At 34.0% G+C, this 13,261-nt stretch overlaps 2 protein-coding genes across 26 annotated transcripts in view; one reads left to right on the forward strand and one right to left on the reverse strand.

Moving 5' to 3' along the window:
* Positions 1–10,016, forward strand: part of CFAP210 (cilia and flagella associated protein 210) — a gene marked incomplete at its 5' end in the record, with an annotated part of 31,705 nt that extends 21,689 nt beyond the window's left edge. The window contains one exon of the mRNA XM_060408825.1: positions 4,640–10,016. Coding sequence (XP_060264808.1) covers positions 4,640–4,984 — 345 coding nt within the window. The remainder of the gene's footprint in view (positions 1–4,639) is intronic.
* Positions 5,535–13,261, reverse strand: part of PPIG (peptidylprolyl isomerase G) — a 42,729-nt gene continuing 35,002 nt past the window's right edge. For all 25 annotated transcript variants that reach the window (XM_004004617.6, XM_012134405.5, XM_042243754.2 and 22 more), the window contains 3 exons: positions 13,008–13,095; positions 11,394–11,530; positions 5,535–11,229 (listed from right to left, as the gene is read on the reverse strand). In XM_004004617.6, the coding sequence (XP_004004666.2) occupies positions 10,122–11,229; positions 11,394–11,530; positions 13,008–13,095 (1,333 nt within the window). In that variant the 3' untranslated portion in view covers positions 5,535–10,121. The remainder of the gene's footprint in view (positions 11,230–11,393; positions 11,531–13,007; positions 13,096–13,261) is intronic.

Raw genomic sequence — 13,261 nt, forward strand, 5'->3', positions numbered from 1 at the left:
TGGTGGGCTGCAGTCCATGGGGTCGCTAAGGGTCGGACACGACTGAGCGACTTCCCTTTCACTTTTCACTTTCATGCATTGGAGAAGGAAATGGCAACCCACTCCAGTGTTCTTGCCTAGAGAATCCCAGGGACGGGGGAGCCTGGTGGGCTGCTGTCTAGGGGGTCACACAGAGTCGGACACGACTAAAGAGACTTAGCAGCAGCAGCATAGTGTTCTCTCATGGTGTTGTTTTTGCATTTCCTAACAACTAAAGATGTTGAACATCTTTTCATGTTCTTTTTAGTTGTTGTGTGCCTTATTTTGTGTTTACTTAAATCTTTTGCCAGTTTAGTTGGGTTGTTAATGTGGTGAAACATACATAATATTTACTATTTTTAATCATACAGTCCAAGGGCATTAAGCACATTTTTACTGAGATGCAGTTGTCAACACTGTCCGTCACCGTAACTTTTTCATCATCCTACTCTGAAACTCTGTACACATTAAAGAGCAACTGTCTGTTCTGTCTTCCTTCCAGTTCCTAGTAACCACTGTTCAACTTTTTGTCTCTGTGAATTTGCTACTCTAAGTACCTCATATTAGTGAAATCATACAGTATTTTTTTCTCTTATTTCACTGAACATAGTGTTTTCAGGGTTCACTCACATTGCAGCATGTCAGTTCCATTCCTTCTTAATGATGAATAATATTCCATTGTACATATGTATCAGATTTTGCTTATCCACACATCCATCAGTGGATATTTGGATGGTTCCCATATTTTGGCCATTGCAAATAATGACTGTGCACACTGCTATGTAGATAGATACCTGTTTGAGTTCCTGCTTTCCATTCTTTTGCTAATATTCCTACAAGTGGAATTGGGAGATCATATAGTAATCCTGTGCAGTTGTTTTTCAGAAACACCATACTGTTTTCTACAGCAGTTGCAGCATTTCACGGAGCCACCAGCAACGTTCAAGAGTTCTACCTTCTCCAAATTCTCAACACTTGTTTTCTGTGTCTGTTGTTGCTTATCATCATGGATTTGAAGCATTTCCCTCATGATGAATGATATTGAGCATCTTTTCTTATACTTACTGACCATTTCCATTCAGGCTCAAGACTTTCTTTAGCACGTTTTATAGCCCAGGTAGGCTAGTGACAAATGTTTTTATGGAGAAGTCTTTATCTTGCTTTTATTGGATACAAAATTAATTGGATGTCATTAGTTTTTTCAGCCTTTTGACTGTTCCAGTGTCTTCTGGCCTTCACCATTTATGACTGGAAATCTGTTAATAGGGTTTGTCCCCGTATGTGATGTGTCATTTGTCTCTTGCTGTCTTGCTGATTACAAGCTTTTTTATTGTGGCTTCCTGCAGATTGACTGTGATGTGTTTTGAGTTTTTCCTATTTGAGATTTGTGGTGGGTCTTGGACGTGCTAGTTAGTATCACCAAATGTGGGGAGTATTTTACTATTTCAAGTATTTTTTCCTACCTCTTTATCCCTTTTTTCTTCAGGGACCTAGTTTGCACATGCAGAGAGACATCTGATATTGTGCCAGAAATCTGACATTGTTAATCTCACATTTAGTCAATAATTTTTTCTCCAGATAGGATACTTTCTATTGACCTACTTTCAAATTCACTGATTCTGATGCTGAGCTCACCTAGTGAGCTTTTCATTTGTTATTGAACTTTCAACTCTACAGTTTTCTATAGTTTCTAATTCTGTGATTCCCAATTCACTTGTTCTGAGCATATTTCTTTTAATTTACTGGATATTTTCATAACTGCTTTGAAATCTAATTGCCAAAGTCAATATGTAGTCTCATTAATAGTTGTAACTTTTATAACTATTGTTATATAATTTTCTGTTGAACTTTCTTTCCTGAAAATAATATAACATTTTCCTATTTCTTTGCAGTGATTTTTGGCTGAAAATCGAACACTTTACATAGAATATGTTGCAGATTGTTTTGTTCTGAGGGTTGTTGCTTTTTTAGTAGGCAGTTGCTTTCCCTGGATGCAAACTATGAAATCTGTCTTCACCATAGTACCTCTGTCTTTGCTCACTTTTACGTTTTAAAGCCTGGATCCCTAGGGTTCTTTCCTCGCTGTACTGGTTTTGTTTGACATTCATCCAGTAATATGAGTCGAGTTTATGTTCAGACACCTTTAGCCAGTAAAGCTTTTACTCCTACGCCTGCTATGGAAGCTGTGTGCAGGTTGAGATTGGTAGTCCAAAAGTTCTCCTGTGTGGATGTATTTTTATCAGTCAGGAATGTGTGTAGATTTATCATTACAGCTTTCTCTCATTCCAGAATCTCCTCCTCCTATTTCTAGCTGTTTTGTCACTTGGTCCAAATAGAATCTGCCGTCACTGTCCAATAATCTGCATGTTTTCACAACCTGAGCTAGAGGGATAGCAATGCCTTCCAGACAAGAATGTTATGAACTTGTACTTCTTACCTTCTGATCTAGTTCTTCAGGAAAAAAAACCTTCTCAAGCTATAGCCTGTACATAGTCATTTACCAATGCTCTGAAATGGTTGACTTTAATAATCAACTTTTCTGTGGAGTTTTGCCCAACCTCATGTGGCCATTGTCAGAAGTAGGATCTGCCACATATTTTGAAGCAAATACCAAATATCATTATCATTTTATCAATGTATATTTCAGTATATTTCAATGTATGTATCAGTATCTATCTCTAAAACCCAGGGACTCTTTAGAAATTGACATAATCACAATCCTGTTATCACACCTAAAACATTCAAAAAATATGTAACATTTAACATTCAATGTTGTTTCAATTTCCACCAGATTGTCTCATGAATTATTTTTTAAAGGTTTTTGAGGATGAAACAGGGTACATATATTCTATTTGGTTGATTGATATATCTTTCAAATTTCTTGTAACCTGTAACTCTTCCTTCATCCCCATCCTTCTTGTTCTTAGTCTCCTTGTCTTCATTATGTTTATCTTGCAATTTGTTGAAGGAACTGGGTTTGTCTTTTCAAATTACAGTCTGGATTTTGTAGCAGCCATGCAGGGTAGTATTGTTCCTTATATTTCATGCAAAGTCCAAGGTAAGTCAGATTCAGGCTCAATTTTTTGCTGAAAATCCCTCACAATTGGTGCTGTGTATTTCCCCTAGGAGGCATGTGATAACTGTTGTCTCACTTTCTGTGACACAAGCAGACTTTGGTGATTGTTACCTAGATTTAATTCATAGGTGGCAAAATGCATTTTCCCCTTCCTTCTCACTGATTGCTTTTCAAATAAATTTTCATGATCAGCAACTGGTTTCCCTTAAATACAATTTTAAGACAGGATAAATATTTGATTTTCACTTTTTTGAGTTTTCAAATGATTAGCTCTCTAACATCTCCTAAGGTTTTTGTTACTTTACCTCCCATGTGGTCATTTTTAGGATTTTAAACCAATCAATATTTTACAAATCTGTATTTGATGTATATAGTTTGAGGTACCGGTCATATGATCCATTATGGTTATCCTTTCCTTCCACTCTCATTTCCTTTCTGTACTTAAAAAACGTTTATCCCTGTTCCCTCAATGTTTCTACAAAACTGCTACCAAATCAGTTTATTCCAGTTGCTCCTTGTCAGGATCCCAAATTTTAGCATTTTACCATTGATGAGACAGTTTTTAGCCTTTTCTGTTCTTAATGTTATTTAATGTCATTTTCTATTTTTTTCAAACTCCTGGTGTCTGTCCCTATTCAACAAATAGCATAAAAGTCCTAGTGTTGAAATATAGCTTTCTAATAAAAATTTGGTATTTTGTATTGAATACAAAATAGTTGTTCTATTTCATCACAAATTTCAGTTTGATTTTAAGCTACTATTTTATGAAGTGGTTACTGATTTTGAAAAATATTTGCATGAATGTTATTATAATATATTCACAAGTGAATTTTTTATAAACTCAGCACTTCTTAAAATGTATCAGATACAATGAAAAGCTATCAACCAAAATATAGAAATCTTTAAAAAGCCATTAGTCACTTCATATAATATAAGCAGAACATTTTTGTAAATTATAAAAAGGAAAAAATGAAATGCTAGTAAACTAGTTTTTTGACAGGTTGCTTATTCTACCTAGCTTCTGATCAGCCTACATTGATAAATGTCACGTGTCCAACTTCAGATTCTTAGGAAACAGAGAATGTAATTAGTTTAATTCAGATATTCATTGAAGATTTAATCTTATGTGGCTGGGTCACATGGTGTATGTGGCTGGTTTGGGATAGTAGGTCTGGGTGCATCCTTTCAGAATAGCGGATGGACTGGGACAGTGATTGGTATGCTTTCTATACTTGTGAAAGAACACACCTTATAACTGGTAGAAACAGGATTTTAAACTTGGTTATTTTAATCTTAACTTCATCCTATATTGTTTGAAGATGTACAATCACATAGTAAGGTAAGCTTCACTAAGCCACTGCTTTAAACATAATGGGAGAAGCATGGGAGAATTTCTGAAATAAATTATATAGTTAAGTCAGGACTTGTCAAATGTCAATGAATTTAAAAGCTCTATCTACAACTTCATATGCTATGTGTGTTTAGAAAATTGGTCAATTTTCTAAACGTATCAGTATGTAATTATATTTTATCATTCCCAAACAGGCCAAACATAAGTTTAATGCACTGCAAGCAAAACAAGCAGAATCAGAGTACTGCAGACTTACTGAAGCACTTGTGGCTGAAAAGGAGAAGGAATTTCAGGATTATGCCAGAGAAGTAATTGAATCTGAGTCTGAATCGACAAACAAATATATTTATCCTCTTGTAAAAGCTGTACAGGAAGGACCTGGAGGTGGACATGGACCAGTTTTAGTGGACAGAGGTGGATTAAGACCCAGCTATCAGGCAAATGATATCACTGGAGTCCAGCTCCCTTTTTATAACTCTCGGGGATCGAAATATAATAATTTTCAAAAGTCTAAGGGAAGGCTAGGTTTTACATGGTAGAAAAAAGTTTATTTTTAAGATTAAGAAGACTAATTTGTAGCTAATCTGAGCTGCACATTCAAGTGAATTATATGCTTATAATTTGTTAATAAAGCTGCTTTTCATCTAAGTACAATTATGTCTGACCTAATTGATTCTTCCCCATTCAAGATTGTCAGATTCTTTTTGATTCTGATAAATGATATATAAAACAAAATGTATAATTTTAGCTATTTAAGAATATTCAGTGGCATTAAGTATATTCATAATATTGTACAACCATTACCATTTATCTAGTTCCAGAAGTTTTTCATTGTTCCAAACGGAAACCCTGTTATCTATACCTGTTAGCACACAACTGTTCTAATCCACTAATTCGATAAAGCATAGCTAAAACTTGTGGCAAAGATGTAAACTGGAACTAAAACATTTCGGGTTACTGAGAGGTCTTGGGGGTGGGGGAGGTGTAAAAATTATGAATCAGCACTACTTAAAAAAGAAATACAGTATTACATTAGGAAATATGTTTAGGAAAGAAACCTAGAAAGCAATGAAAATAGAAAACACGAAGTGAAACTAAAAGTATTTTAATACATAAATCTGTACAGTCCATACGACACACTCACATTTTACATATTCTCCTGGCTTCATAAAACATTTAAAAACACTCCAGAATTTGAAAATTTAGTAATATTCACCTACTAACACGTATAAATCACTGAATGGTCAAAATGTTTTTATTTAAGCATATATATGTTCAGTGACTCTCAAGTTAACTAGGTTCATTTTCCCTAAAGATGTCTCATTTAAATTTAAAAAAAAAAAAAAGGAAGAAACCAAAAACTAGACAGTATGTTTTATAAAACTTAGTTAACGTTTATATGGCTTTATAATGGTAAGTGTTATATTAAAACTAGCAGGCACAGAATATAATACAATGTTCCCACTGCTGAGAAATTTGGAGGAATTAAAAAGCAAATGGTAGCATTCCAGTAGATAGTAATTCCATGTATAACCTTAAAAGTTTGCTGAGGCAAAAGACACCTTGCAACATGAAGCATTACGATTAAACAATTACACTAAAACTTATCCCTAAACCTGGAAATTGTCACTGCTGGCTAAATTCTTAAAAGAAGTTCACTACCGTTAAAATTCTGCTCAGTTTTTTCCCAGTACAATTTCTGTATCCTTGTGGGTAAAATAAAAAGTATTAAATGATTTATTTCATTATTAGCTTTTAATAAAAATAAAGTCCAAATAAACTAATACAATCAATAATTTAAAAAATACAAAACAAGCCATTTGATAGTATAGTTTATTTAATACAATGTTTAACTATAAAAGTTGATACAGTTTCAGAGTTTAAAGTCTGTAAAATGCAGTTTGCATAAAACAGTTTAACAGTTACTAGACTAATGATAAGAGAAGCAGCATTTTGAAACTAATTATACAACTGCAACAAGTTTTATTCCTAAATTTCATTAAAAAAATATACATCACAGTGACTTTTGAGCTAGGAAAAGAAGTACATTTTAACCTCATTTGTTTTTCCCTTCCGCAAAGAGAGCAGCCGCAACTTTTAACATCCTCACATACAAATACCCAATTATCTTATCCTTCAAAATACTATAAACACACAAAGGGGAAACAAAATATACAGCATGTGCTTTTGGTAAACATAGGTATTTGCTTGCAAAAAGGTGGTGGTGGGGAAACACACCAATCAATCCCACCATACCTCCCTGTACATAAAAACAAACAAATCCCCTGACAACTCCCTTCTTCAACCTTCCTGATGGAATTTTTAAAAATTTGTGATTTTTCTTTTCCTTTCATATTTACTTGTGTCACAACACAGGCCAGAATTTACATTTGCCTCAATCCTTTAAAGGCAGCTGGGAACTCACTATTAACCAATGTTCCACTCCTGGAGTTTATTTTTCAAACAAGAATTTGTAGCAAAACAGATCTTTTCACAATAAAACAGGTTAAAACCTACTACCCTTGGGGAGTCTATTCAACAGTAAATGTTGCAATACCAAACTGAATGATTACAGTAAATACAACCAAAAGGAGACAGAAAAACAGCCCATTTCATGTTTCTTTTTAACAATGATATGGTGTATATTTAAAGTACCTTCTATTGAAGGTAAAGGAAACAAGTTTCTATAGACATCTACTATAAAAGTTCAAAGTGTGATTACCAAAAAAACATAAACTGCCACCTACAGTAAAGCAAAATCAACTAATAAAAAATATACTGATTTGTTCCACTAACTTGAAAACAAATTAGAACTGCCAATTAATATTGCTACTCCAAATACCAGAACACCAACACGTAGCTATCCCCAATATTAAAGAAAATTTTACTTTTCAGTTTCATTTTCTACTGGGCACAAGGATCAAAGGCCATTAGGCAAAGCTCAGATGAGTTAATATTACATTTGTGCAAAGATTTCTATAAGACAAATTCTTTGAAATCTCTGTGAGGGATCTGATTAAGACAACTTAGAAACTATCATGCTCTATGAACTCTCTTAACTATAGTTTTTAAATGTTTTAAAGCAACCTGGTATCTTCCCTACAAGCTCATTAACATTAATCTCTCTGAAGCGTCAATTCTGTGGCAGATGATTTACAAAGAAAAAGAATTCACAGGAAATAATCATAAAAAATTTTCATTTCTCAGTTATTGCCAACCAGGCAATAAAAGCAAACTAAAAATCTTTAAATGGATTTAAATCCGCTTAAACATGTTTGAGTTTACAATTTACCTCAAAGTAATTATACCAACTTGGCAGGAAACAAATAGTTGACTTTCAGGAAAAGAGTTGTTCAAAGTAAAAAGGGTTGCACAACTATTAAAAAGGTACTGAAAAAATTACCTGATCAGTGCAGTATTCAGATGCAAAGGCAGATGTATGGTTAATGCTGTTTGATCATTTTCTAAATGTTATTTACATTCTGAAAATAAAATCTAGCTGATTGTCATCCTTCACTTCAACTCCTTCACCATACCTAACTGTAAAAACAGCTAACAGTTTTTCTAAGTCTAGAAATAATGCTTAGCATGGAATTGCTTCTTTGATAACCAAAATAGAATATTACTTAAAGCAATTACTAGTTTTCCCCCCTGTGGTTACCTGTAAATTCTTAGTAGATAAAAGTTCTGGGATCAGACAACATACAAGTATTTTTTAATTAGCATGGATTTTCTTTTTTTGTTGTTGTTATTAGAAATCCTTTCTTAAACAGCACCCTTCTTGAAGCTCAAATAGTTTATAACAAAGACTTTTTAAATGCAGTTCACTGAATTTAAGACAAGCAAAAACTAAAATATATAACACATTATACAGCTTGGGGACTCAGGACTCAATTATCTCTAAGGTTTGTGATAAAAATCTCTAAGGAATCAATCACCCTGGATTATCATAAACATTTATTACTTTTATCATTAGGAAAAAGATTCAGTAAGACCCTGATATGGATATTTGTTTCAGGAAATCCAAACAATCTTATAATCATCACCCTATTTATGACATAAGTATCATTACTGTATTAATCAATAATGGGAAGTATTATATTAATAAGCATTGCTTTGCTCAGTACAAATAGCATGAGTAGCTACTGGATTTACCAAGAAGCTACCTGGTAATAAGTAGCTGTAAGTATCAAATAAGGGATAAGTAAGTAAGTAGCTATTTGATACTATGTTGACAAATATTAAAGTACAAAACACTCTAAAGGCAACTACTAATTGGAATTCTGAAATTTCTTTTCAAATGAGGCAGGTTTTGTGTTTACTGGATGTTCAGTATTCTATTTAGAAGAGAAATTACAGAATAAAAGGCCACACATCACTAAAATAGCAATATACAACACACAAACTTCTAAATGGACTTTGGATATCTTTAGTGTTTAACTCTAAGCTATCAAATTTTGCCACTTTCTACTCTATGTGGCAATGTTATACATGCCAAGTTAAAATAATGATTAATAGTAATAATATAAAGCCACCTGAAGAGAAGGAAATCAGAGTCATAAACATGCTACAGCCGGTGGTACGTATATAAAAGAGATGCGTTTTCTTGCCAGTTGAAACTCAGTTATGAGACTTAGAGGGGTCAGTTAAAGTTAAGGGAAAAAAAAAAAAAAACAACCAACCACCATGCAACGTTAACACTGAACTCTAGGTTAGTGGCCAAAAAGAGAACTCTCGTTAAGTTAATGGGTCAGTACCAACAATTTTTAGAATTTGTCTAACAAAGACCTGCACGAGTGGTATGTTTTAGTGAGGAAAGTAATTTTTTTCATTTTAGAGAAGGGCAATGACAATAACAACAATTACAGAACATTCGCCAAAATAAGTTTCATCCCTTCAGACCAAAAGCAACACAGAATTGAGAATTACAACCTGATCCTCAAGGTTTAACTCTTGTTAGATGCTGTATAACAGCAACTCAAGCCCAATCAGTACATCAACTGAAAAAAATACTCAACTATATCTATAGACAGTTGATAAAACAGGAAAAATAAGAAACAAGCTACTGGTAGCACTATAAAGAATAACATATGAAGTGCAATATAAATATTTTAAAGCACAAATTACTATAAAATCAAAAGTGATGACTTAATATCTCAAGTTATTAGGGGCCCACTTCTGTATAATTAAAAGCTGCTGTTGCAAGCCTCTATTATAAATGCAATCAAAAAATCTATGTACGATTTCTTCTACCAAGTGGCTTCTAAGGTTACTTTAATCATGAGAAACACAAGCTTCTAAAATAATGTATTCCAACAATCAGTTATCCTTCTTTCCAACTGGCTGATCACACAAATTAGGGAACAGAAGAGCATGTTTGCTACTGGCTGATTGTTGCAACACAAAAATGCATACATGAAATAGTTAAACACAGCACACAGTATTACACCAAAGTGTTTTTCTCATTTCAAGTTTATTAAAACTTTAGCAGTACAAATTATCCAGGCTGCAGATTATCAAAAGATCAACTCAATAAAGTCCACATTGGAAAAAAAAAAAAAAAAAAGACAATCCCAAAACAATGAAAAGAAAAAAACAACATAAAGAAGATCATCAGCAAGTCTCTAAAACTTAAAATCTGAGACAGAATGGAAATAAGAAGTTTATATAACTCACTCATCCACTTTTGTCTTCATCTGTTCCAGGACTTGATTCATGATCAAATTTTTTATTTTTATCATGTGCGTGGTCATTTTCTTGACCCTTTGATTTTTGGTTTTCTTTTTCCACTGAGGATCTGGTCTTCTCATCCTCCTTATTTTTCAAGGTGGAGAACTTTAATTCATTGTCCTGACTACTTTGTTTCACTTTTGAGAATGGACTTTGATCTCTATCTGCCTTTTTTTCCCTATTACTATTTGAACTACTATGATCACGATTTTTAGAGTACATTCTCTTCTCACCCTCAGAATTCTCTTTTCTGTGTGAACTTCTACTTTCTTGGTTTCTGTATTTTTCCTTGTTTCTGCTTTGACTTTCTTCTCTCTCCGAGCTCCGTGAATCTCTCCTCCTCCTCCTCCTATCTTTACTTCTCGACCTTCCTGGCGTCGCTCTTCTCTCTCGGCTCCGCGACCTGCCTCTTCTCCTGTACTCCTGTTCCCTGTGTCTATGATGCTCCTTGCTTCTGCTGCGGTCTCGGTCATGGCTTCTGGAGCGCACTCTTCTGCTCCTGTCCCTACTTCTGCTCCGTTCCTTTGTTCTACTGTTGTAACTGTGTTTGCTTTTAGTGACATCACGTTCTCTACTCCTAGACTGTGCACGTCTGTCTTTGTCCTTACTTTTATTATGATCATGCTCATTGTTTTTGGATTCTAACTGTTTAGACTTCTCTTTACTTCTACTCCTTTCCTGATCTTTTCCTTTAGAGTCGGGTTTTTCTTTTTCTTTAACATTCTCATGATCCCTTTCTTTACTCCTTGACTTCATCCTCTTTTCTTCATGTCTATTATGCTTTGTGTCTCTTTCCTTACTTTTGGATTTCTCTTTGCTCTTACTCCTACTTTTTGATTTGGCCCTTTTCTTTACCTTGTTCTTATATTTATCATCTTTTTCTGAATTTCTTCTGATTTCTCTTTCTTTGCTGTTAGATTTATGGTCTTTAACTTTCTTTTCCTTTTCACTTTTCCTGTTTGGACTCTCAGACACATGCCTATGATCAGTTATTTTTTTCTCTTTTACTCTAACTGGGCTTCTTTGATTTTCTTTTATTTCATTTAACTCACTCCTGAAAAATGAAGAAAAAAAAGTTTTGGGGAGACTTTATTAGCTGAAATAATATTCTATTTTCCTTATGATTTTCAGAAACAACTGAAATGACTCTAAATCAAATAATTTAAAATAGTTAAAAAATTACTTATTACCACATTTGTAATAAGAGTTAAATCTTACTTATCCCCTTTAATCCATCTTTCACCACTTGATACTCTCATTCTTTGAGCTCTCTGCATCTCCTGCCTCCAATGTGGAGGAGTCTCACTACGTCTGAAACGATCCCTTGATCTGGATCTAGAAGGAGTTCGATAACGCTTTAAAAAAATAGAGGGGAAAAAAATTAACATATAAAAACATGAAAGTATTACAACAGTTGCTAAAGCATATGTACTTTTAGGTTTCAAAAAATGTCTGATATTTCCATGCCCTCTAAAATAACTAAACTCTCCCAATTTTCAGGTAGGAAATCAATGAGGCATGACATGGTTTGATATGTTTCCACTGCTAATGAAATGTGTCCTTATATATTCTTGTTTTAAATAATTCTTGGGTTTAAGTTCTAAAAGAGTAAATATTGACAGCTATAACCCACATCAACAAAAGCTCTTTTATATCTTCCATCATTTTTAAGAATGTAAAGAGGTCCTAAGACAAAAAAGTTTAAGAACTGCCATGAGACCAGTTAGGAAGCCATTTATAGTTCAGAGAATATATAATGGTGAATTGAACTCAGATGGTAAGAGTGGAACTTGAGAGAAGTAGATGGATTTCAGCATATCTGAGAGGCTGAACTAACAGGATTTGGTGACAGAGAAGTTATAAATGGTAGAAAAGAAAGATGAGAAATAAAATGATTCTTGGGCTTCAGGTTTAAGTAACTGCACAAGTGGAGGTGTTGATCACTGAGACCAGGAACCTAAAGGAGGGTCAGGCCTGAAGAAGAAGAGTGCTTATGCTCAACCCTGTAAATGCTGAGTTTGAAGTGTCCACTAGGCACCTAAACAGTCATCAAATAAGGCTCTGGTACCATAAAAGCAGATGAAAAACTGAGTTTTCAGTGCATAGGTACCCAGTGAAATTATGAGACTGATGAGATTGCCCAAGAAGCAAATACAGAGTGAGAAGAGTTAGCACTCTAAGGTACTACAATATTTAAAGATCAGGCAGAGGAGTATGAACTGGCATTGGAAATTTAAGACAGCCTAGCCAGAGACAGCGAGAAAAGACAATGGAAGTAAAGGAGAAAGAGTAACAAGGAGGGAGATTAACAAAGACAAAGGCTGAAGGATCCAGTGGATTTTGTGACATGGAACTGACCGTAAAGCAAGTGCTGTTTTCAGGAGAACAGCAGAAGACAACCTGAAATGACTAAGGAACAAGTAGGAAGTGAAGAAATAATATACTAAGTATAGCCTCGTTTGTTAAAAGGTTGCAAACACAAGAAGATATTTAAATTCTGAAGAGGAGAATCCAGTGAAGAAAAAGGGTGTGAAATGTAAGAATAGGATTAATTTTTAGTAAGAGTAGACACATAGTGGTCAGGAAGTAACAAAGAGGCACAAGAAAAACCTCAATCTCATTTTATACCATGTACATGTAAAATCCATTAACATCTCATGGACTTTCAGCATAGAAGAACCAACACAAAGAAGTACTATAAAAAGAGAACATACAATTCAATACCCACATCTACTCTAAATTTTAACTACTTATGTGAAAAAAAAAATCAAACACTCCAAGATTTAAGATAAATGCAATATTATCAGGATTTCTGGGAAAATAATCACCTACCCTTGGTCCTCTTCCTTTAATTTTCCTGCCAGACCTAGTAACTAAAAGTCGTCTCTGGTATGAAGGAGGCTGGGAGTTAGGTAGATTACTAGAAGGAAGCAAAGGGAAAATTAAAACACATTATATAATAAAAATAAATCTGGAGAACATCGCTCTATTAATCTAAACTAATAAACTTAAAATGGTGGTTCTCAACGAGGAATATTATCACTTTTAATAGGTATTTGGAAAAGTAGGGGAGCATTTTAACAACT

This window comes from Ovis aries, chromosome 2 (assembly GCF_016772045.2).
Source record: "Ovis aries strain OAR_USU_Benz2616 breed Rambouillet chromosome 2, ARS-UI_Ramb_v3.0, whole genome shotgun sequence".
In the NCBI taxonomy this organism is placed as follows: domain Eukaryota; kingdom Metazoa; phylum Chordata; class Mammalia; order Artiodactyla; family Bovidae; genus Ovis; species Ovis aries.